A 21,263-nucleotide genomic window follows, 5' to 3' on the forward strand; every position below is an offset into this window, starting at 1 on the left:
GAATGGTCTAGTGGTTTTCCCTACTGTCTTCAATTTAAGTCTGAATTTGGCAATAAGGAGTTCATGATCTGAGCCACAGTCAGCTCCCAGTCTTGTTTTTGCTGACTGTATAGAGCTTCTCCATTTTTTGGCTACAAAGAATATCAATCTGATTTCGGTGTTGACCATCTGGTGATGTCCATGTGTAGAGTCTTGGGTTGTTGGAAGAGGGTGTTTGCTATGACCAGTGTGTTCTCTTGGCAAAACTCTGTTAGCCTTCGCCCTGCTTCATTCTGTACTCCAAGGCCAAATTTGCCTGTTACTCCAGGTATGTATTGGGAGGGGGTCAGATAGTTGTTGGATTTTCTTGAGACCTATCTTTGGTGTTGCTGCTCTTCCTTTTTCCTTCTCCAGTAGATATTTGACATCTACCAAAACCACTTGGCATTTACGTTAGTTTTAATATTCATAAGAATACAGTCTCTTGAATCTGTTTCTTCTGCTAGCCCTTGGCAACCACAGCAAACTTCCAAATAAATAAGACCTCCTGGCTTGGGACCTGTTCAGGGGCACGTGCCCCCATCAGTTTGTGAGCGTGGCCTTCGGCGCTCTCTGATAAGTAGTCTGTGTCTAGTACTGAGAAGTGTCCTCCTTCTCATTAATACAACTCCGTTACTCAGTATCCAGTGATTCTCCACTCAGTTGATGGGACTTGTCTGAATGTCACTCTTCCACATTTACTCCATCTGGGAACTGAGGCCTCTTCAGACCTCAGTTCTCTGTCTGCGTCTCTGTGCATCTTTGTCCGCCTCCCTCCCTGATTTACAGGCACTGCAGCACACCATCCTTCTTAGACTGGCAGTAATTACCTTTGAAGGCTTAGCTATGTTTATAGAGTGGTATTTTCTTACTAGAAAAGTCATTCATTTTTAATCTCCTTGATACTCAATGTACATTGAATAGCTATAGGAAAAAGAATATCAGGGTAATCACATTAAAAATGATTAGTTTTGTTAAATGCCAGCTCTTGAATGTTATCTTTCTATATCAGTCTGTATAATATTTTCTCCTTAGTATACTTAAATTAAGTCTCTCATTCATTAAAATTTTGAAGTCATTTCTTTTTTAAATGTAAAGTGAAATTGTGAAGGAAAGAGCAGAAAACAAAACTTGGGTTTACAGCACACAAGTTAAAATGGCTTTTTCCCTGGGGTTTTAAGGAAAAAGTTCTTCTTCACTTATATGAAAAAGAACATGTGGAGGTAGATATAGTAGATCTTATCATGGTGTATTACTGCTGGTTTCAGATTCTCTTAATTGTAAATTAGAGCCTCAGTTATCATTTAGATGGTTCTGGTGTAATTCTTTTCCGTTGTCCAGGTAATTTATCTGCTATGCTGATGAGTAGCAAAACACCCATTTCTCTAAGACTAAGCTGTTTGTTTGTGCTTGTTGTAGGCAAACCTCACAGCACCGGTAGCTCTGAGCGGATTCAGCTCTCAGGAACGTACAATGTCCGTAAAGGCAAGATGCACTTGCCAGTGAACCGATGGACCAGACGCCAAGTCATCCTGTGTGGGACCTGCCTGATCGTGTCATCTGTGAAGGACAGCGTGGCCGGGAAGATGCACGTGCTGCCGCTCATCGGTGGCAAAGTAAGTGGAAAACAAGCCAAGCAGGGCAGGCTTTCCCGCTTCCTGAGGAGCTTTGCTTTGAGCCGTCCCTGTAGTGAGGGGCGGGCGGTTTTCACTCATCATTCCTGTCGTGCCTCCGTCAGGGGGCATTTTCGGTGGTGGAGTTTTGGAATACATCACTGCCATTGGCTCACACGAGGCCTTGGTGATGCTTGCTTCATTAGTGTGTGTATCTTGGGGCTTCCCTGGTGGCTCAGACCGTAAAGGATCTGCTGGCAGTGCAGGAGACCCGGGTTCAGTCCCCGGGTCGGGAAGAGCCCCTGGAGAAGGGAATGACTACCCACTCCAGTATTCTTGCCTGGAGAATTCCGTGGACAGAGGAGCCTGGTGGGCTGCAGTCCACGGGCTCACAGAGTTGGACACACTGAGCGACTAACACTTTCACTTTTTCACTCAGTTTCTCGTGCCTCGTGGTTACGAGACTGAAAATAGAGCAACTGGAATTTCACTATTATATTTTAGACTATTGGTGATTATTTATGAGAAGATATCTTTTGATATTGTGATAACATATTTTGTAGTGTAGTATAGTGATCCCTGGATTCCCTGGTGACTCAGACAGTAAAGTGTCTTTCTACAATGTGGGAGACCTGGGTTCGAGCCCTAGGTTGGGAAGCTCCCCTGGAGAAGGAAATGGCAATCCACTCCAGGACTATTGCCTGGAGAATCCCATGGACAGAGCAGCCTGGTAGGCTACAGTCCATGCGGTCTCAAAGAGTCGGACACGACTGAGCGACTTCACTCTCTCACTCTCATAGTGATCCCCAGGTCCATGACTTTAGGATCATTCAGGCGTGCTTATCGAAGGTTAGACTCTTCAGCAGGAATCTCTGATTCTGCTTTGCCTCACCTCTCTGCTTGTGTTCTTGTGACCAGTGGGGTTAGCATGCTTAGTTTATCACTACAGCTAGTCGTGACTTTTGAACCTGAAATGCGTCTCCTTTCAGAGAAAGCCCATGATCCAGCTGATAGATATTCCCAGCATACTGACTGCTTTCCTTTGGACATGTTAGCTATTTTATTTCTATCATTTACAAAATAGAAAGAAAGAGGTTGCGTCGGAAGATGTTCTATTCTTGTCTTTGCCAGATTTATTTATAAACCCCAAGCATTGGTAAGAGTATCATTACCATAATTATATGTCAGTATTTCCTGATTTTTAAATGATACGACAACCTGTTAATAAAGGGAAAGGCAAGTTTAGATTAAAAAAAAAAAACAGATTTTTGGAAATCAGGACCATATTAAGAATTGTTTTCTTGGGCTTCCGTGGTGACTGACTGGTAAAGAATCTGGCTGCCAATGCAAGAGACATGGGTTCAATCCCAGGTCCAGGAAGATCCCAGGTGCCACAGAGCAGCTAGGCCCGTGAGCCTATGCTCTAGAGTCACACCTGCTGAAGCCTGCACGCTCAGAGCCTGTTCCCCACTAGAAGCACCAGGTCCTCGGCGGTGCAGCGAGGAGCAGCCCTCACTCTCCACATGCAGCAGCGGAGACCCGGCACGGCCAAAAATAAAAATAAATAAGTGATTTTTTAAAAAGCATTAAAAATTTTTTTTTCATTACCATTTTCCCCCTGAACAGGCATGGGAAAGCAATCAGGACATGGAAATTAAAAAGAGAGGAATATAAACTAAATATAAAGTAATTTACTCTGTTAAAGTAATTTTTTTTTAACTGGCAAATGTTTGATTTGTTGATTTCAGGGATTAGAAATCAAGAGGGAAAGAAAAGACCAGATGTGTGCAGTAGTAAATGGTGTTTTGTTCACCTGCTGGGTAGCCCAACTTCATTCATGAGTTTAAGTTGTTCTTTCCGTATGCGTAAACAGCCCATGTCAATTCCTCCCCCCCACTATTATCTATTCTAGTCTTAACTCTAATACTTGATTGTTAACAAATAGATGTGGCTGGTCTGTGAGGCATGTTTAGGTCTGTTTCATTCGTCTGTTTTGAAACTTTGGCTTCTTAACTTCTGTCTGAGCATTGAATTAGTGGCAATTTGGATGGATGAATTACTGAAAACTCAGTCGTTACTTAAACTCAGTTATTACTTCCATAACTCATCATTGAAAACGCATGTTTAACATTTGATGCCCTGGTAGGTCAACAGTCTGTTTCTTACTTCTCTATGATGTTGGGCATTTGCAGAGGCAAATTTAATATAACTATTTATTAAATACCCTCTATAGGAAGCCACTTTGCTTGGCATCCCAGAAATAGCACGATGGGTAAGTCAGCATCTCTGCCTTGGAATAGCTTATAATTACTATCTGGAAGTGAAGGACGGACCACGATACGCGCTCCACAGAGCTGCAGGAACGTAGTGTGGGAGACAGAGGAAGGGGAGATTCGTCTCGTGGGGTGAGTCAGGGGGCTTGTGATGGAGGAGGCAGCAGTTAGGGTAGAACGCAAAGAGCAAAAGATCTCTTGCCATCTGAGGAAGATGGTCGGAAAGCTGACTGTGCTCTGAGAAGCAGCCGCAGGAAAGCAGTGGTGTTCAGGTAAGGTCAGAGGATCCAGTTGTAATTAGCGTTTTCATTCAGAGCTAGAGGCTTGTTCCGTTTCCCAGGCCTGTTATTGGATGCCTGTTATTCTACCATTGAGTGAATTGAAAGTTAATAGCTTCTGTTTCTCACACACAAACCTTGTAAAACCTGTTTTGTGCTACGCCTTTAAAATAATGGAGTATGTTGAAAAATTGAGTCTTTTAAAACCTGTTACCAAGTTAGGAAAAAATAATTCACTCTTTGTGGTTTGAGTTTTCTTTAATCTGTGTTCCTTTTCTCATTCTGTTCTGTTGTTAAAAAACTGAGAATGGAAGGAATTTTTGTTTTGTTTTGTTTAATTTATATAGGAGCTAGAAATGGGGTGTGAGATACATGGGTCATAACCCAGCTGTGATTGCTGTAATAGTGAAACTTGATACAATACTTGAGCATGATCATTAGTTTACATTTTCAAATGTAGAATTCAAATATGAAGTTAAATAAAGCTTTATTAAAACTTCATTGTTGAAAAACATTTAATAAATAAATTTTTGTTCACTGTGCAATTATTGTATTTAATTTCTCCTTTAAAATTTAACATAAAATTTAGATAACTTATTTAAACTAATCCTTGAGGTAGTATTTGTCAAGTCACAAAGCATAATAAGTTGAGTAACTGTAACTTATTACTCAGTTTAGAAATCACAGCAGTATCAATACTAGTGTTTCTGCCGGAGTTCTCTTTTTACCTGTCACATTACCTCCTCCTGACCTAGAGAAACCCACTGTCCTAGGATAGGTATTCATTATTCTCCTACTTTTTTGAAATAAATTCTATCACGTGACTTTGCTTTGAGCTTATAAAACTGGGGTCACCCTGTTTGCAGTTTCCTGTGATTGAGTTTTTCGCTCAGTGTCGTGTCTCATAGTAAGAGTCCATGTTGCTTGCTGTAGATCCTGGTCATTTCTCTATAAGGTTACACTCTGTAAGTGTTCCAGGTTTCCAGAATTTCTCAAGTTATTTTCTTGTTGATGGACATTTGTGCTGCTACTAGTTTGTTATGCAAAATTCTCCTGAGATGGTCTTATTTTGATATACCTCCTGGTATACAAGTAGTTTTTCTAGAGCAGCAGTTCTTAACTCTTGTTGCTGTGCCTGAAGGGACATTTGGTAATATGTACAAGCGTTTTGATTGTCAAATGAATGGATAGTCAGTTGACATAAGCTTAGTTATGCTGCGGTAACAAAACGCCCAGATCTCAATGCCCAACAGTTATTTCTCGCTCACATTTGTCCAGTGTGAGCTGGTGGAGATTTCTTTTTTCAAATGATTGTGTAGGGACTCAGCCTGATGGAGGCCCTGTCTCTTACAACGTGGCTTCCTTCGCTGCTAAGGCAGGGGAAGAGGCACCTGTAGAGTCATTCGCTGGCTCTTGTTGGAGAAGCGACACATGGAGCTTCTGCCCCTGGCTCACTGACCAGACTAGTCACATGAGTCCACCTGAACGGCAAAGACTCTGGGAAAAGCAGATGGTGTGCTCGGTCAATACCAGTATCTCTTGCTGCAAGGGGACACTATTGGCATCTAAAGTGCAGGGACTCAGAGTAAGATGTCATGCAGAAATATTAGACAGTGTACACAAGAACTATTCAACCTAAATCTCTGTGATGCCTACCCGAGAAATACTGCTCTTAAGAACGCAGTTGCTGGGCTCTAGGGCACTGTGCACGTTTACTCTTACAAGGTGATATCCAGTTGCTTCCAAGGTTGTTGCGCCATTTCATACTCACATTGGTATACAAGTGTTCCTGTTTCTCTCCATCGTCACCAGACTTTATTAAGGTGTGACTGATACACACACTGTTCATTCTGATAACAACAACGTGCTCCTTTGTACCCTTCTGTCCTGCTTTTCTGCTCACTCCTGCTGCTGCTGCTCAGTCGCTTCAGTCGTGTCCGACTCTGTGCGACCCCATAGACGGCAGCCCACCAGGCTCCCCCGTCCCTGGGATTCTCCAGGCGAGAACACTGGAGTGGGTTTCCATTTCCTTCTCCAGTGCATGAAAGTGAAAAGTGAAAGGGAAGTCGCTCAGTCGCGTCCGACTCTTAGCGACCTCATGGACTGCAGCCCACCAGGCTCCTCCGTCCATGGGATTTTCCAGGCGTGGATACTGGGGTAGGGTGCCATTATCTTCTCCGTCTGCTCACTCCTACCCATTCTCAAAAAACAAACTGATTTCTGTCAATGCAGATTAGTTTAAATAGCATTTTTAAAAAATTATATTTTCTTTTTGATGTATAGAAATGTGGTTGATTTTTGAGTATTAATCTTATATCCAGTCACCTTACTAAATTTTCTTATTTTTTTCTAAAGTCTGTGGATTTTTTCATGTTTGCTGTGTAGCTAATCATTTCATATTCAGATAATGGCAGTTTTCTTTCTTCCTCAGTACATTTCTTCGTCTTTTTGTAATGGCCAGCACTCTAGTACAGTATTGAGCAGAAAAAGTAAGAGAGTGATATCACATCATTAACACTGAAGTGTGCCTTAGATAAATACCCTTTGTTGGCTTAAGTGAGTTATCTGTGTTCTTAGTTTGATAAAGGGTTTTTATCATGAATGATGAATGGGAGGAGAATGTTACCAGAAGCTTTTTCTGCAACTGTGGGGGCGACCATATGACTTTCTTTTTTTAATCTGTTAACGTGATTAATGATTTTATAGTTCCAATAACATTAAACCATCTTTCCTGAGGTAAATCCAACATTTGTTCTTGATATATTTTTTTCCATATTGCTGAATTCTGATGCAACATTTTGTTCAAGGTAAGTATTCATGACTAAGGTTGACCTTTAATTTTCCTTTCTGTTACTGGTCTGATCTGTTCTGGGTTATACTGGCCTCATACAGTAGTTTGGGGTCTGTTTCTTTTCTCGTTTGGTGGATTAGTTTGCAATGGTCTATTTCTTGGATTTTTTATAAAACTCACCTACAAAACCACATGGTCCTGATCTTTTCTTGATAATTAAAAAAGTCCTAATTTATTTTGATGGTAATAAAACGACCTCTGTCTGATTGTCTTCTTGACTTGGTGTTGGCCTTCCCAAGTGGCACTAGTGGTAAAGAGCCTCAGAGACGTGGGCTCGATTCCAGGGCGTCCCGTGGGCAGAGGAGCCTGGCAGGCCACCGTAGTGTCACAAAGCAGGCATGACTGAAGTGACTTAGCGTTAACAAAATATGTTTTTCAAAAAACTTGCCACAAAATTATTTATAATAATCTCTCTTTAATCCCTGCTTAATATATTGTCTTCCTTTTCATTATTAATATATATTTCTTCAATTGATATCATTGATCAATATCAATTGATATTCAATTTTGTTAGCCTTTTCAAAGAATTACTGTTTTGCTTTGTTAATATTCTCTATTGTGCATTTGATTTTTATTTTATTAACTTCTGCTTTTTATTATCACCTTCCTTCTGCTTGAGTTCACTTTTTTCCCTAAGTTTACTAGATGCATGGCCAATTAAATTAATTTTCTGCCTTCTTTTCTAATATGAGTATTTAAAATAAAATTTTCTCTGTGTACCTGCTTTTTATTACAGTCCATAAATTTCAATATGTAATATTTTTAATGGTGTAATTCTGAGAATTTTTAAATTTTGACTCCAGTTTCTTTTTTTTTAACCTGTTAATTGTTTAGAAGTATATTAATTTTCTAAATATTGATTTTTAATTTACTTATTACTGATTTTTAATTTGACTTTATTTTGGTCCCGGAACATAGTCTGTGTGATATTGATCTTTTCAAATGGTTTTGCATTTTCTTTGTGACTTGATTTGTGGTCATTTTTGTAAACAAGAGATAGGAAAACATTCATTCTTTAAGTAAAACATAGGTGTTTGTGTAATATCATGTTACTTTATTATTTGGACTTTTTCTCCTTATGAAGAATTTACTGGGAGTAGAAATTTGATTCGACTATATCACTGCATTATTGGGACTTGAAATTTCTCATGGTAGGCTTTTATTTCAGGTTAATCTCAATTTCACAATAAACTAAAAGAAAAAAAAAAACTTAACATGCTTGAAAACCTCTTTTTAAAAAGGCATGTAATTCAGAGCAATACAAAAGTCCCCTAAGTGAAAATCCACCTGCAGTAAAAATTCTTCAGTAAAATCTTAACTGTAGGTCCTCCTAAGAGGAAGTAAGAACCTTGAGAGTAGAGAAGGATAAGCTGTTCCAGTCTGAAACAGGAAAATGAGAATTTCACTATTGAGGGGAAATCTAATGAAGGTAAAACCCCCTTTTTGGTTTCCTTGTGATTCAAATTGGCTGGTCAGACTTGAGAACTTACATGCTTGAAGCATGCTTGAAGCAGTGAGGGGCGCCCAGAGGGGTGAATGCAAAGCCCTGTGTCTCGCTGGTTCAGGGAGGAGGTGATGAGCTACGCACATGTCCTGCTTTCTGATGCGCTTTTCTCACTGTTTGTTTTTACAGGTAGAAGAAGTGAAAAAGCACCAGCACTGTTTAGCATTTAGTTCTTCTGGACCTCAAAGCCAGACGTACTACATATGTTTTGATACATTCACAGAGTATTTAAGGTGGCTTCGACAAGTCTCCAAGGTAAGCAGGAATTTTGTTCAGCTTCTGGCTGGCTCAAGAGTTGCTTCTGCTTTACAAAATATAGTTATACATTCTTTTTTTTTTTTCTTTTTCCTCCAACTACTGCCAGTAGTTAGCAGTGTTTAGTCTTTTTTAAAGCTCACTTTAGCAAAAAGTAGCTTTTTAAAACTTGTGTGTTCATTTGCTATTTTTGTTTATACTTAAAAAAGAATTCAGTACGTAGACTGTCATTATTATCTTAGTGGTATAGAGAAGGAACATGAGGTTAAGAAATTTAAGGGACTGGCCCAGGGTAGGACAACTAGAAAACCACAGAATACCCAGAAATTGTCACAAATTTCCCCTTTTCCTCTGACCATCTCTTCTTATAAGCAGTCTAATCTTGTACTATCTCCCTTTCACCTTTTCAACTTACGTCTTTTGAATGACTTAATTCTTTTTTTGTCTTAATTATTTTTACCACTTCAGAGTCCTCTGTTTAAATAAGATTACCTTGACTTATGAAACAAAATACTTCTGTGTGTGTGTGTGTGTGTGTGTGTGTGTGTGTGTGTGTACAGGAGCCCATGATAAAGTAAAGAAATGGTTGTATTTCGGGTGCTGTGTGTAAGGATATTTTCTGCGTCCCCTTTGTAGAAGTTTGTATAGTGGGATGCGTGGCAATACTGTGTGCCTTGGTTTTGGGTGTTTATGAAATGATGAAACCTCCCTAGGGTGCAGAAGCATTAAAATGGAATTTGCTTTCATATTTTGGAATTTATAATCCAGTTTGTCATTCAAGTTTGGTATGATTCAGACTGCTGCATGATGTAATTATTTGTCAAGTGAATGAGTAACTTTGAAAGGAATAACTTTGTAAAGCAGTTAAGAGAAAAGATAATATTGTTTAGAAAATCATTCAGAAATACTGGTTGCACTTGAATTACCAGGGAAAAACTGCATTCTCTGGTGATAATGGTTTTCTTAGGAACGTTAGTTTTTCCTTTTAGAGAAGGTGTGGACAGAGTTTAGTTTGATAGAACTGAGAAGATTCTCCCAATCTCGTAGGCAGCTGAAGCTTTCAAATGCACAAGACACTTCCCCTACTGGAGAAAATGGGAAGGATGACACTTCTTCAGATATGCTTGTAGAATTAATGTGATGTAAGAGGCAACCAGTATATCCGTCTCATTGTTTTGAAATTACTCTTGTGGTTGCTAATGTGAGGAGACAAATACTATATAATACTGTGCTTTTAACATTAAGTGGTTGTATGGGTTCAAAGCAGTAAGTCGATGGCCCGCACTCTATTCAGAATAAAATGCCAAACTGGTCAAGGTGCTATTTAAATTTCTTTCTGCATGGAAATGTTGATTTTGTTTTTAACTATTTGTGTTGGAATAATCTTCTGTTTACAGAAAAGTTGCAAAAGCAGTATGGTCTCCATATAGTCCTCCTTCAGTTTCCCAAACATCTAATATTACCGTGATCTGTATGTCAAAACTAAGTAATGTACTGACGCTGGTACATTACTCTGAATTTATTTATATTCTACCAGTTTCTCCATTAATGTCACTTTCTGTTCTGAGACTGACTCTAGGGCACTATAGTGCATTTGATTGTCATGTCTCCTTTGTCTGCCCTGGGCTCTGACAGCAGCCTTTTGGAGTGAAGTAATTAAGAATGGCAGACATCAGGGAGAAAGATTTCTTTCTGAAAAGTCAAGGTAGGGGGACAGAGGGCAAATATTTTAATAAATGCAGATTTTAGATAGATACAGTGTCTTCCTTTTCTCCAACCTTAAAAACCAGATACACATTTCAAAACTTTTAGAAGTTATTATAGTTAGTGTATTAAAAGGGAAATGAGTTGTAAGGAGCTGGTTAAAGAGGTTAGGTATTATGGAAGGCATAAGAGTGAGAACTCCCTGGTTGGTATGAAGCCCATATGAAATGTGGCCACACTCTTTAAACTTTGTGTGTTGAGGACAGTCCTATGATAGTGTCTTTTCCTTTGACCCAGCTTCCTGGGAGCATGGGTTGGGACTGCTGGGAAGAGAGTGAGAACTCGGCTCTTTGGGGTAGCGTGTGTCTGGGCACCTGGAGTGGCACGGGCTGACGGTCACAGGGCACCTCTGCTTCTGGCTTCCCCTTCCCATTGTCTGTTTTTCCTCACATGTAGCTCTTAGGAATTTACACAGTTTAGTCGCACTAGAAGTTACTATGGAAACAGTTTCTTTTTCTTTTCTTCTTACTGAGAAACAAAACATTCCCAGAAAGGATTATCCATATCCTGATGCTTAAATGAGGACTCATTTTAATAATAAGTATCTGAAAGAGAGACAAACCAACACCAGAAAGAAATATCTGAGTTTCTTATTCTTAATGACCATCCTCACCCATCAGGTTGGAAGGATACAGAAAAGTGAATTTCAGTGATTTTTTATTTAAAATGAATTAGGTCATTAATTTAAAATGAAAACTATTTTCAGTTGATGCTTCTGGATCTTTGGTACAAGAACAATGTTAATCTTTGTTCTAATTTTTTATTTGATTCTGTGAACATTTATAAAAGGTTATTAATTAGCTGACTTCTACCAAGACAGGCTCTTATATATGTATTAATTTTTAAACTTCATCTTAGGACTTAGTGTTGCTTGCCAGAACAACGGAGAAGGCAATGGCACCCCACTCCAGTACTCTTGCCTGGAAAATCCATGGACAGAGGAGCCTGGTAGGCTGCAGTCCATGGGGTTGCTAAGAGTCGGACAAGACTGAGTGACTTCACTTTCACTTTTTACTTTCATATATTGGAGAAGGAAATGGCAACCCACTCCAGGATTCTTGCCTGGAGAATCCCAGGAACAGAGGAGCCTAATGGGCTGCTGTCTATGGGGTCGCACAGAGTCGGACACGACTGAAGCGACTTAGCAGCAGCAGCAGCCAGAACAACACCCAAGGCTGTCCCTTTAGAGTTTTTAATTTGGATCAGATGTTAGCGGTAGATGCTATGCAGGAAATAGCTCCTTGGGGAGGATTATTTAATACAATATTGATTGTAAAGGCATCCCTGAAATATTAATGCAGGCATGCTTTAAAAAGTCAGCAAACATCCTATTGTATGCAGTGTAAAAAGGACTCTTTCCCCAACATGGATACATGTCCAGTGTTTTTTTTAATATTTTTAAAAAATTGTTTTAATTATGAAAGTATGATAATGCATTTACAGGAGACTTGGAAAATACAGAACAAAGTTACATAGTTCCACTATATATTACAATTTTTTTAGGTAGGTAACTAAAGATTTTTAGTTGGAGTTTCAGTATCAAACTCTCAAAAATTAATAGAATGGATAAACAAGTAGAAAGGATATAGTAGACCTTATGAGCACTATGAATCAGTTCAACATAATTAAGGTTGATGCAGTTTTCACACAACAGCAGGATACAAATTCTATTCAAGTTCCTGTAGACTGTAAACCAGGAGACACTGGAACATATCCAGGGACATAAAACAAGGTGCAATAATTTCTTGGCCTAAAGGTATTGAAATCATACACTCTGTTCACTTACCACCGCGGAATTAGGTTCAGTTCATTTCAGTTGCTCAGTCGTGTCCAACTCTTTGCGACCCCATGAACCGTAGCACACCAGGCCTCCCTGTCCATCACCAACTCCCAGAGTTTACTCAAATTCATGTCTTTCGAGTCAATGATGCCATTCAACCATCTCATCCTCTGTCGTCCCCTTCTCCTGCCCTCAATCTTTCCCAGCATCAGAGTCTTTTCAAATCAGTCAGCTCTTCGCATCAGGTGGCCAAGGTATTGGAGTTTCAGCTTCAACATCAGTCCTTCCAATGAACACCCAGGACTGATAAAGGATGGACTGGTTGGATCTCCTTGTAGTCCAAGGGACTCTCAAGAGTCTTCTCCAACACCACAGTTCAGAAGCATCAATTCTTTGGTGCTCAGCTTTCTTTATAGTCCAACTCTCACATCCATACATGACTACTGGAAAAACCATAGCCTTGACTAGATGGATCTTTGTTAGCAAAGTAATGTCTCTGCTTTTTCATATGCTGTCTAGGTTGGTCATAACTTTCCTTCCAAGGAGTAAGCGTCTTTTAATTTCATGGCTGCAGTCACCATCTGCAGTGATTCTGGAGCCCAAAAAAATAAAGTCTGTCACTGTTTCCCCATCTATTTGCCATGGAATGATGGGACTGGATGCCATTAGTTTAGAAATCAAATATCAAAAGATACTTGAAAATAACCCATATATTTTCAAGTGCAGTGTGACATTTACCAAGAACACGTGCAGCGCGGTTTCAGAGTGGTTGGGGGGCAGTGATGTGGGGGTGAGGGGGTAGCTGAGGAAGGGAGTTTCAGAGGCTCTCTGGTCAGATACATGACCAGGTAGCCTGACTGTCCACTTTTGTGGCCTGCTTTGCTGCATGGATTTGTTTCAGACATGTTGACTGATCCTGTGGATTCTTTTCAGAGTGAGTCTACACGTGACTCTGTTGCCTGGAGACAGACTTACTTTAAAGTCCTAGTCACTTCTGTAGCGCTGTGCTGTCCCACTGGGAAGTTTGTTTCTTGATTTCAAGGAAGATTAAGGGGATTCAGATCACTGATTTAGTGTTGTGCACGAATCTTGGGTTTTTGGCTTATTTTTGTTGTATTCCCCCAACCCCATGCAATAAGTATTTAAGTAATTTAATTAAATTAATTGAAGTATACATGAAAGTGGTTTTAACTTTTCATTACAGGAAATGTTAAATATTCAGAAGTAGAAATAATTGCCCACATACCTATGACTCAGCTTCCACAGAGGTCGGCCTGTGGCCAGTGGTATGCATGTGTGTGGCCCCACGACGTGAGTTCACAGGTCGTAAGGCCACATGGCTGGTCCACAGGTCTCTCTCCTTGTTGATCGGCGGTTAACGTGGTGCCTGTGGCCGTCACACTGCTCATCTCTCTTTCTTTTAGTATCAGTCATAGTATTTTAATTTTCGGTGTTTTCTCTTTTTAATGGAAAAAAAAAAAAAGGGACCATGTTGAAGTTGCTGTGATATTTTGGTTCACCCTCAATATGCATAGCATAAGCCAGTCAGAGTCCCATCTCGTGCGAAATTAAAGATCACATGAAATGAGTAAACATCACCCTTTATATAAGAATAAAATACATGGTCAATCACAGTCGAACTTTTGCCTTCATGTACTTAAAAAGTGTTTTATTGTCCAGATTTTACTCAAAGAGTACATCACTAACCAGAGTCAGGGATTTCCTGTGCAATAGGATTATTTCCAGCATATAGATCTGTGTCATTTGATGTAGTTGCAAGGACCCTTTAAGGTCACTTAGCATCTTGTACACATGTTTTACCTCCTAACATGAAGTGTAATTTAGGGCGTGTGCTGCGTTTTGTCAGCTTCGCTGGTTGCTTGTCTTTTCAGGCTGTGCTGTAGTTGGTTACATTGTGGGTATAAGGGTAAGAAGTTGTACTCTCAACTCTATTCTGCTAAGACGCCATGGGAAACTCCTTCACATTTTGTACCCATTGTTTAGATAAAGGATCACAGTCGTTTGATCCTGGCAGTCTATGTCTCTGGTAGAATCTGAAGTAGAATGGGAGGGTCTGAGTGACATGGATTTTAGTTTATGGTCACCCCTATACCTAGAATATTGCTTTTGTATCAATTCTGTAGTGAAGGTATGAGAAAAATTTGGAAATGCATTATATGAAGTGTTTAGGGATAGGAAGCATTGAGGAGGTGATGAGCAGGCAGAGTCCTGAGGAGGGATCTTCACCGGGAGGCAGGGCAGAAGCGCGTTTCAGGGAGAGGAGACGTCGGCAAGCGCAGCTGTGCACCGTGTGACATCAGTGTGACGTTAGCACGTCTGCAGGCGTAGCTGCGCACCGTGTGACGTCAGCACGTCTGCGTGGCGTGGCGGGGAGCAGGGAAGGGCACAGGAGGAAGTGCTGCAGGTCTGGGTGCTTTCGTGCGTGTTCATTCTATTTTCCTGGGAAAACTCAACTACGTTACCCACTAGTTTAACTGAATTTTCCAACATGGTAATGGATTTGTTCCACAAAAATTCATCCTGTGGAGTGTTTCCTTGTTATAGAGATAAATAGCAGTTTATGAAATTAGGGAGCTTAGAAATTCTTCTTTAAATTTAAACTGATTTAAACTAATGATAAAGTATTTTGTATTACGTTAAATTTTGTTTTTGTAATAATCAGGTTAGTGAAAATAAAATGATCTCTTTGCAGTTATAATGGCACTTCATCTTGTTTCCACATCGCTAATCTTCCCCCGCCCCCCCCCCCCCCCCGGCCCGCACCGTGGTAACTATTGGTTCTGAAATCCTAGTTAATATATCTCTAAAGAAGGGATTTTTCCTTCATCCTAAGTCATTTCCATTTAAAATTACTTAATTCTCTTTTCTTCACACTTTTTCAGTCCGCTTTTGTGCTGATGGAAAAGGTAGCTTGTTTCCTTACCGTATCCTGACCGAACCCCGTCTTGGGGAAGCAGTGCTCCTCGAGTGCTTCCGTGTGAGGCTCACCCAGCGTCTCGTCTCCTCCTCCCAGCCCCCGGCCGTGCCTCCACGGGTCACTCCGCACCTCTGTTTAGGGCCGGCGGGCGAGGGCAGTGAGAGGGGATGAGAGGGCACTTGCCCCACCCTTGCTTGTGCCAGGCATCCTTCCAGGTTCCACTTCTAGCATCCAGACTTCAGCAGATGGAAGAAATGTATTGCACATGTGTGTTTTATCTGTATGTTGTTGTTAATCTTTAATAAAATACATTCTAGGTTTCAAGAAAGGAACTTACAGCCATGTTTTAAAGTAACAGTATGTGATTTTAAGATTGGGAAGTAGTTGCCAAAAACATAATGTTCCTTGTAGTTTTCTGTAATAATTGGCTTAATAGTTATTTGGCGTTTTCTTTCAGAGTGGTCTTGGGCCTTCCCTGGCGGCCCAGTGGTTAAGACCACTGGCTCCCACTGCAGGGCCTGGGTTCCCATCAGGAAATAAGACCCTGCGTGCCTCACGGTGAGGCCAGGAGATGGACTGAGAGAGAAGACGGTCTCTTGCCACTTTATTTTTTTTAAGTGTTCTTTAACCTTAAGTTCTAGTCATCATCAGGTGTCTCTTAGTTGAGTGACTTAGCATTTAAGATTTGAGAAGGACCTTGTGGACTTGCAGACTGACTTCTCTCCTAAATAAAAAGGGCTACCGCCTTTCAGAGACCTACGGTGTCTCACAAGACAGTTCTTCCTTAGAAGTGAGCTGAGGTCTTCATCCCTGTACCCTTGGCTCACTGCTCTGGCTTAACCCAAGGTGATCATTGCAGTCCCTCTCCTGTTTGATGACCTCTTAACTATTTAAGTTTCTACGCCTTCCCCCATGCCTTGGCAATCTACTTCTCGGAGAAACACCTCTGATAATTGCAGCAATGCCCTCATCACTTGGCGCCCAGACTCCTTCTCTCCGTTTTCCTTTGGGTACTCTGCAGTTTCTTGATAGATTTGCCATACCGTCTGGAGCACAGAGGATGCGTCCACTGTTGACCATTCTTTAGACGTTATTCCAAAATGAGTGAGTGAGTTATTCATTCATGAGGTCAGCAGCAGAATCAAAAGACTCTTTGTTCCTCTCCAACCCCAAATTGTTAATAGGTATGTTTTGTTAATAATAAGGTCATTTAGCCAAGTGAGCTGATGTAACAGTGACAGCAAATGGTGGTAACTAGCATTCTGGTGCTCTTCCTGGGTGCCAAGGCCCGTTCTGGATGCGCCACAGTGTCCCTGTAAGGCAGGTGCTCACGACACTGTACAGGGCCGGGCTTCAGAGCAGAAGGAAGGAGCCCTTGAGGAGATGTCGTCATCGCCGTCTCACGTGAGGGAATGGGGTGTGAGGAGCCCAGCATCGCTTTATGCAGGGAGTTCTGCTGCCTTGCTCCTTTCCTTTTATTTTACTTCGGTGTTTTACAGCCACCTGAAGGGACGAAACAAACCAAACTTCAAATAGCAACTGAGATTTATTTACTGAAAACATCAAAGGGAAGGTTCAGGGCTTCGTGTGCACAGTTGTCGGTAGCCTCTAGGCCGTTCAGCAGTAGAGCAGAAGGTGGTTTATAGGCAGTCTGTAATGCTGCTGAGGGCACCTGAGCACCGTCACTGCACGGATCACTGACCTTCCTAAAGGATGACCAGGAGGGACTTAGGAAGTCTGAGATGCCTTCTGAGTCACTCAAGGCAGCTTAAGTCGGTTTTGGTGTTGAGGGCACTGCTGTTGTCTACCTCTTCCAAAACCGGTCAAGTCTGGCTGCATCAGGAACTTATCATACATGGTTAACCAGATCTCTGCATCTGGTCGTATTATATCTTGAAGTTCAGTTACTTTCATCTGAGTGTTAGACCAGTGTAAAAATACATGGTGTGTGTCCATGTGAACCGAGGCACTTCAGTTGTGTCTGACTCTCTGTGACTGTAGCCCACCAGGCTCCTCTGTCCATGGGATTCTCCAGGCTAGAACACTGGAGTGGGTTGCCATGCCCTCCTCCTGGGGATCTTCCTGTCCCAGGGATCGAACCTGCATCTCATGTCTCCTGCGTTGGCAGGCAGGTTCTTTACCAGTAGCGCCCCCTGGGAAGCCCCCCCCACCCCCCAAATAAATACATGGAGTCTTAAGGGTTTAATTTCCATGATATATTTACTTACCTTGGAAGACGCCAGTGTTTGTAACCCAGAGTATTGGATTATCTGCAACTATTCTGAAGAGTTAAATTCTTCTACCCACTGGTCTGATTTATTTTATAAAGTAAGGAATACTAGAATAATTGAAAAAATACCAGTGAACTCTCCAGGTTAAACATACCAGACCTTGTATGTTGGACTGGAACTTAAACATTGAGGTGTTTGTATAATTTGTATTTTAAATAGAAAACCAAGTAGCTTGCTTCTAGACTATTTAGAAATATTTCTGTTTAATGTGAATTTGTTATTTCTTATAATAGAAAGTTTGAATGTAAGATTTTTGTGGTTAGCGATCTTCCCCGTCCTTTGTGGAGGAGTGGCCCCCTTGGGGAAGCGCTCACAGGCTCTCCAGTGGTCCTACTCTAAGGAGCTTGTTTACATGTATTCTGCCAATAAGGAAATGAGGAAGGAACTCTGAGTTCAGATTTGATCTCCACCCAAGCCGAGTCCTGTTTTTCTGTTCTTACCAAGAAACACAATGGGATTTCTGTGTATGGAAAGGCAGCCACTCTTAGCCTGGAGACCCAATGAGCAATGCTGGAGGCCTTGGGGACCTTCTCCGAGCCTCTCACCGTGCGTGCGGCTCCAAGAGGACAAGGCTCCAGGCCTGCGTGTCTGGTTTCCACCGTCCCATGAGCTCCTGGGACACGTCCCACAGCTCTGCCTGCTCCTGGGGGTGTAGTGGCAGTCTGCACGGGGGCCTGTGAGGACCTGTCCATCTTGTCCCGAGAGGGGACCGTCAGCGCTGGACAGCCGGGGGCTCCGGGTCTGTGCCCTCTGCTCCTCTGCACCATTGCACGTGCCTTTTTGAATTATGCTTGTTAGGTATCTGTGCCCTCAAGGAGCCTGTGTTTTGAAGATGATCAGTCCAGGGGCTGTTTCCTAGAGGCAGGTGGTAAACACGCTGACGGGGCCCCCCTCCCCTTCACTCACCTGGCAGAGAGGTCGGGACGCCCAGCAGGAGCTCTAGGTCTAAATTTCTCAGAACTGTTTCTCCTTATTGGTATGCGTGCTTAGTCACTTCACTCTTGTCCAACTCTTTGTGACGCTGTGGACTGTAATCCGCCAGGCTCCTCTGTCGGGGTTCTCCAGGCAAGAATACTGGAGTGGTTGCCATTTTTTCCTCCAGAGGCTCTTTCCCACTCAGGGACCGAACCCGCGTCTCCGGCGTCTCCTGCATTGCAGGCGGGCTCTTTAGTGCCGAGCCCCCAGGGAAGCCCAGCTTTATTGTTAAACCCTGGTCCTTTAACAGTGACTTTCGTTTGTGTGCTTACCTGTCAGTCAGTCATCTGTCTAACGCTTCTCTTCTCTTTCTCTCTCTCTCTCTCCTTCCTTCCTCCTTTCCTTTTCCAGCCTGCAGCTCTCTGTACTGTTTTATTCTTTGGTCTCTTAACTACAGTTAACAGGTCCCTTACAGTCTTAGGAAGCCTACTCTTGAAACTCACAGCCCCCTTCGGGAACACTCACGCCCACTCAGAGTTCCTGCTCGCTCGCCTTTGTGCTTGGCTGTGACGGCCTCTCCACATCCTCTTTGTCTTCGTTTATTTGATTACATCTGGTGGTTTAGAATACTGTGTAAATTTGTGTATTTTATTTCTTGGATTTTTAGCTGTTTCATATCATTTACTCATTTAAGGCAAAGAAATAATTCCCAATGCGAGGATCAAACCTGGGTTTCCTGCATTGCAGGCTGACTCTTTACCATCTGAACCACCAGGGAAGCCTAAAGAAACAATAAAATATCAGAACTTCAGGTAGAACCTAATAAATCCAAAATCGGTATTTTGATATTCCCCTATGAGGACATTATTAATGTATATATTGTAATTAATTTTATAGGAAGGTTTTCTGCATCTGCTGTTAAGCAGATTTTATGAAATGATAATGAATGCAGGTTCAAGAAATGAGAGGTCATTGAGAAAAGATCTGAAATCAAGGCATTTCGTGTGTTTGTAGAATTTTTTTTTAAAGAAATTATTTCATGTTTTGGAGCAGTGACAGTTTAAAGTTTATTAAAATGAGAAAATCTTTGATATCAAGTATTATAAAACTTTTATTGATGAGGATGAAATTGAAAGTAAGTCGTTAGAGTACTTAGCTAGTAAAGATGAATAAACTATTATAAATTTATATTCTCCTACATGTTTATGCCTTCCCAAAGCATTTGGAAGGGGGGAGTGGGGTAAGAATTAAAACTAAGTAAATTAAGGTTAAGAATTTTTTACAGAAATTTAGTAAACTCCCCAGAGACTCTCCCTATAGCCAGGGCATAATTTCCCAAACCACCGAAGGCTAGGCCAGAGCAATTAATGACTCATAAAGCCAGTGTACAGCAATATTTTACTTTGCACAGCGGAATTATTTATGCTGTTTCAGCTGCTTCAACCAAGCCTTTCAGAATCATTTTGTTTGGTTTTGAGTCTGCTTTGCGCATAATAAGGATAAATAGTATTTCACTATAGTGGGGAGAAAAAAATCATCTGGTTGTCATTCTGAACTTTCCCTTGCTTATGAAAGATAATTGTCCACTAAGTGAATGGTAAGAAAAATGTGAGTGACGTAGAGTGCAGGCCTCTTGCAAAAGGAGGATGATAATTTCCGAAGCACAGAGCAGGGATGGGTTAAGGCTAGGAGAGAGGCACGCAGACTCAGAGATCGCTGATGCAAGGTTCCTAACAGCTGGCAGAGAGACGATCGAGGAAAGGGTCCAGCTGAGTGGGATGGTGGAGTTGCATAGAAACCTAGTAGGTAATCTGGAAAGTTTGTTGTTCACATTACCATTTTTTTATGGTTAGTCTGCAGTGTTGTTTGGGGAAATAATTCGAGGGCCCAGGGAGCTTTTTGTTCATATGTGTTCATATGTTCCAACCCTCAAGCTGGAAAAGAAGACTTCTTGAGCCAGTGGCTGGGCTGTGTGTGTGCACTCAGTCGTGTCCAGTTCTTTGCAGCCCCATGGACTGTACCCGCCGGGCTCCTCTGTCCATTGAATTTTCTGTCCATGGCAAGAATGCTGAAGTGGGTTGCCATTCCTTCTGCAGAGGATCTTCCTGACTCGTGGATCAAACCCATGTCCCATGCATCTCCTGCATTGGCAGGTGGATTCTTTTACCACTGGGAAGCTATGGTTGGGATTCATGTGCATTTTAATGTATTTCCCAACGTGTATAGGCTCATGGGGGAAAATATCCCATTTGATTTACTGAGTCTAAATTATTAGCCTCAAAATTTTTTGTCATTTTTAATACAAACTAGCACTTATTTCCCAAGCCATGGTGACTGGACCTGATCTTCTGAAACCTGACTTTGTTCACATGTGGTTCACTCCTGTCTATGAGGAATGACATCAAACCGCCTTGCTCTGGGCTGAGGGCTCTGTTAGGATTGGACCGTGGCAGTTGCAGGAGCCTCCCTCTGGGTGGCACTTGAACTTAAGGCTGTCATTCAGACTCTGTGTGGCTGGGCTTTCTCCATGCGACCTTGGGCAGACCCTTCAACTTTCATCTTTGAAGTGGAGATCAGTCCTTATTGTGCTGAGTTACTGTGAAGACGAAATTAAAAGACGCTTGCTCCTTGGAAGGAAAGCTATGACAAACCTAGACAACATATTAAAAAGCAGAGACATTACTTTGCCAGCAAAGGTCCGTCTAGTCAAGGCTATGGTTTTTCCAGTTGTCGTGTATGGATGTGAGAGTTGGACTATAAAGAAAGTTTAGCACTGAAGAATT

General features: G+C 41.6%; 1 protein-coding gene across 1 annotated transcript in view; it reads left to right on the forward strand.

The window, feature by feature from the left end:
• Positions 1-21,263, forward strand: part of PHLPP1 (PH domain and leucine rich repeat protein phosphatase 1) — a 232,065-nt gene that overhangs the window by 115,597 nt on the left and 95,205 nt on the right. Inside the window, exons 2-3 of the mRNA XM_027525964.1 lie at positions 1,438-1,634; positions 8,667-8,792. Coding sequence (XP_027381765.1) covers positions 1,438-1,634; positions 8,667-8,792 — 323 coding nt within the window. The remainder of the gene's footprint in view (positions 1-1,437; positions 1,635-8,666; positions 8,793-21,263) is intronic.

This window comes from Bos indicus x Bos taurus, chromosome 24 (genome assembly GCF_003369695.1).
Source record: "Bos indicus x Bos taurus breed Angus x Brahman F1 hybrid chromosome 24, Bos_hybrid_MaternalHap_v2.0, whole genome shotgun sequence".
Classification (NCBI taxonomy): Eukaryota; Metazoa; Chordata; class Mammalia; order Artiodactyla; family Bovidae; genus Bos; species Bos indicus x Bos taurus.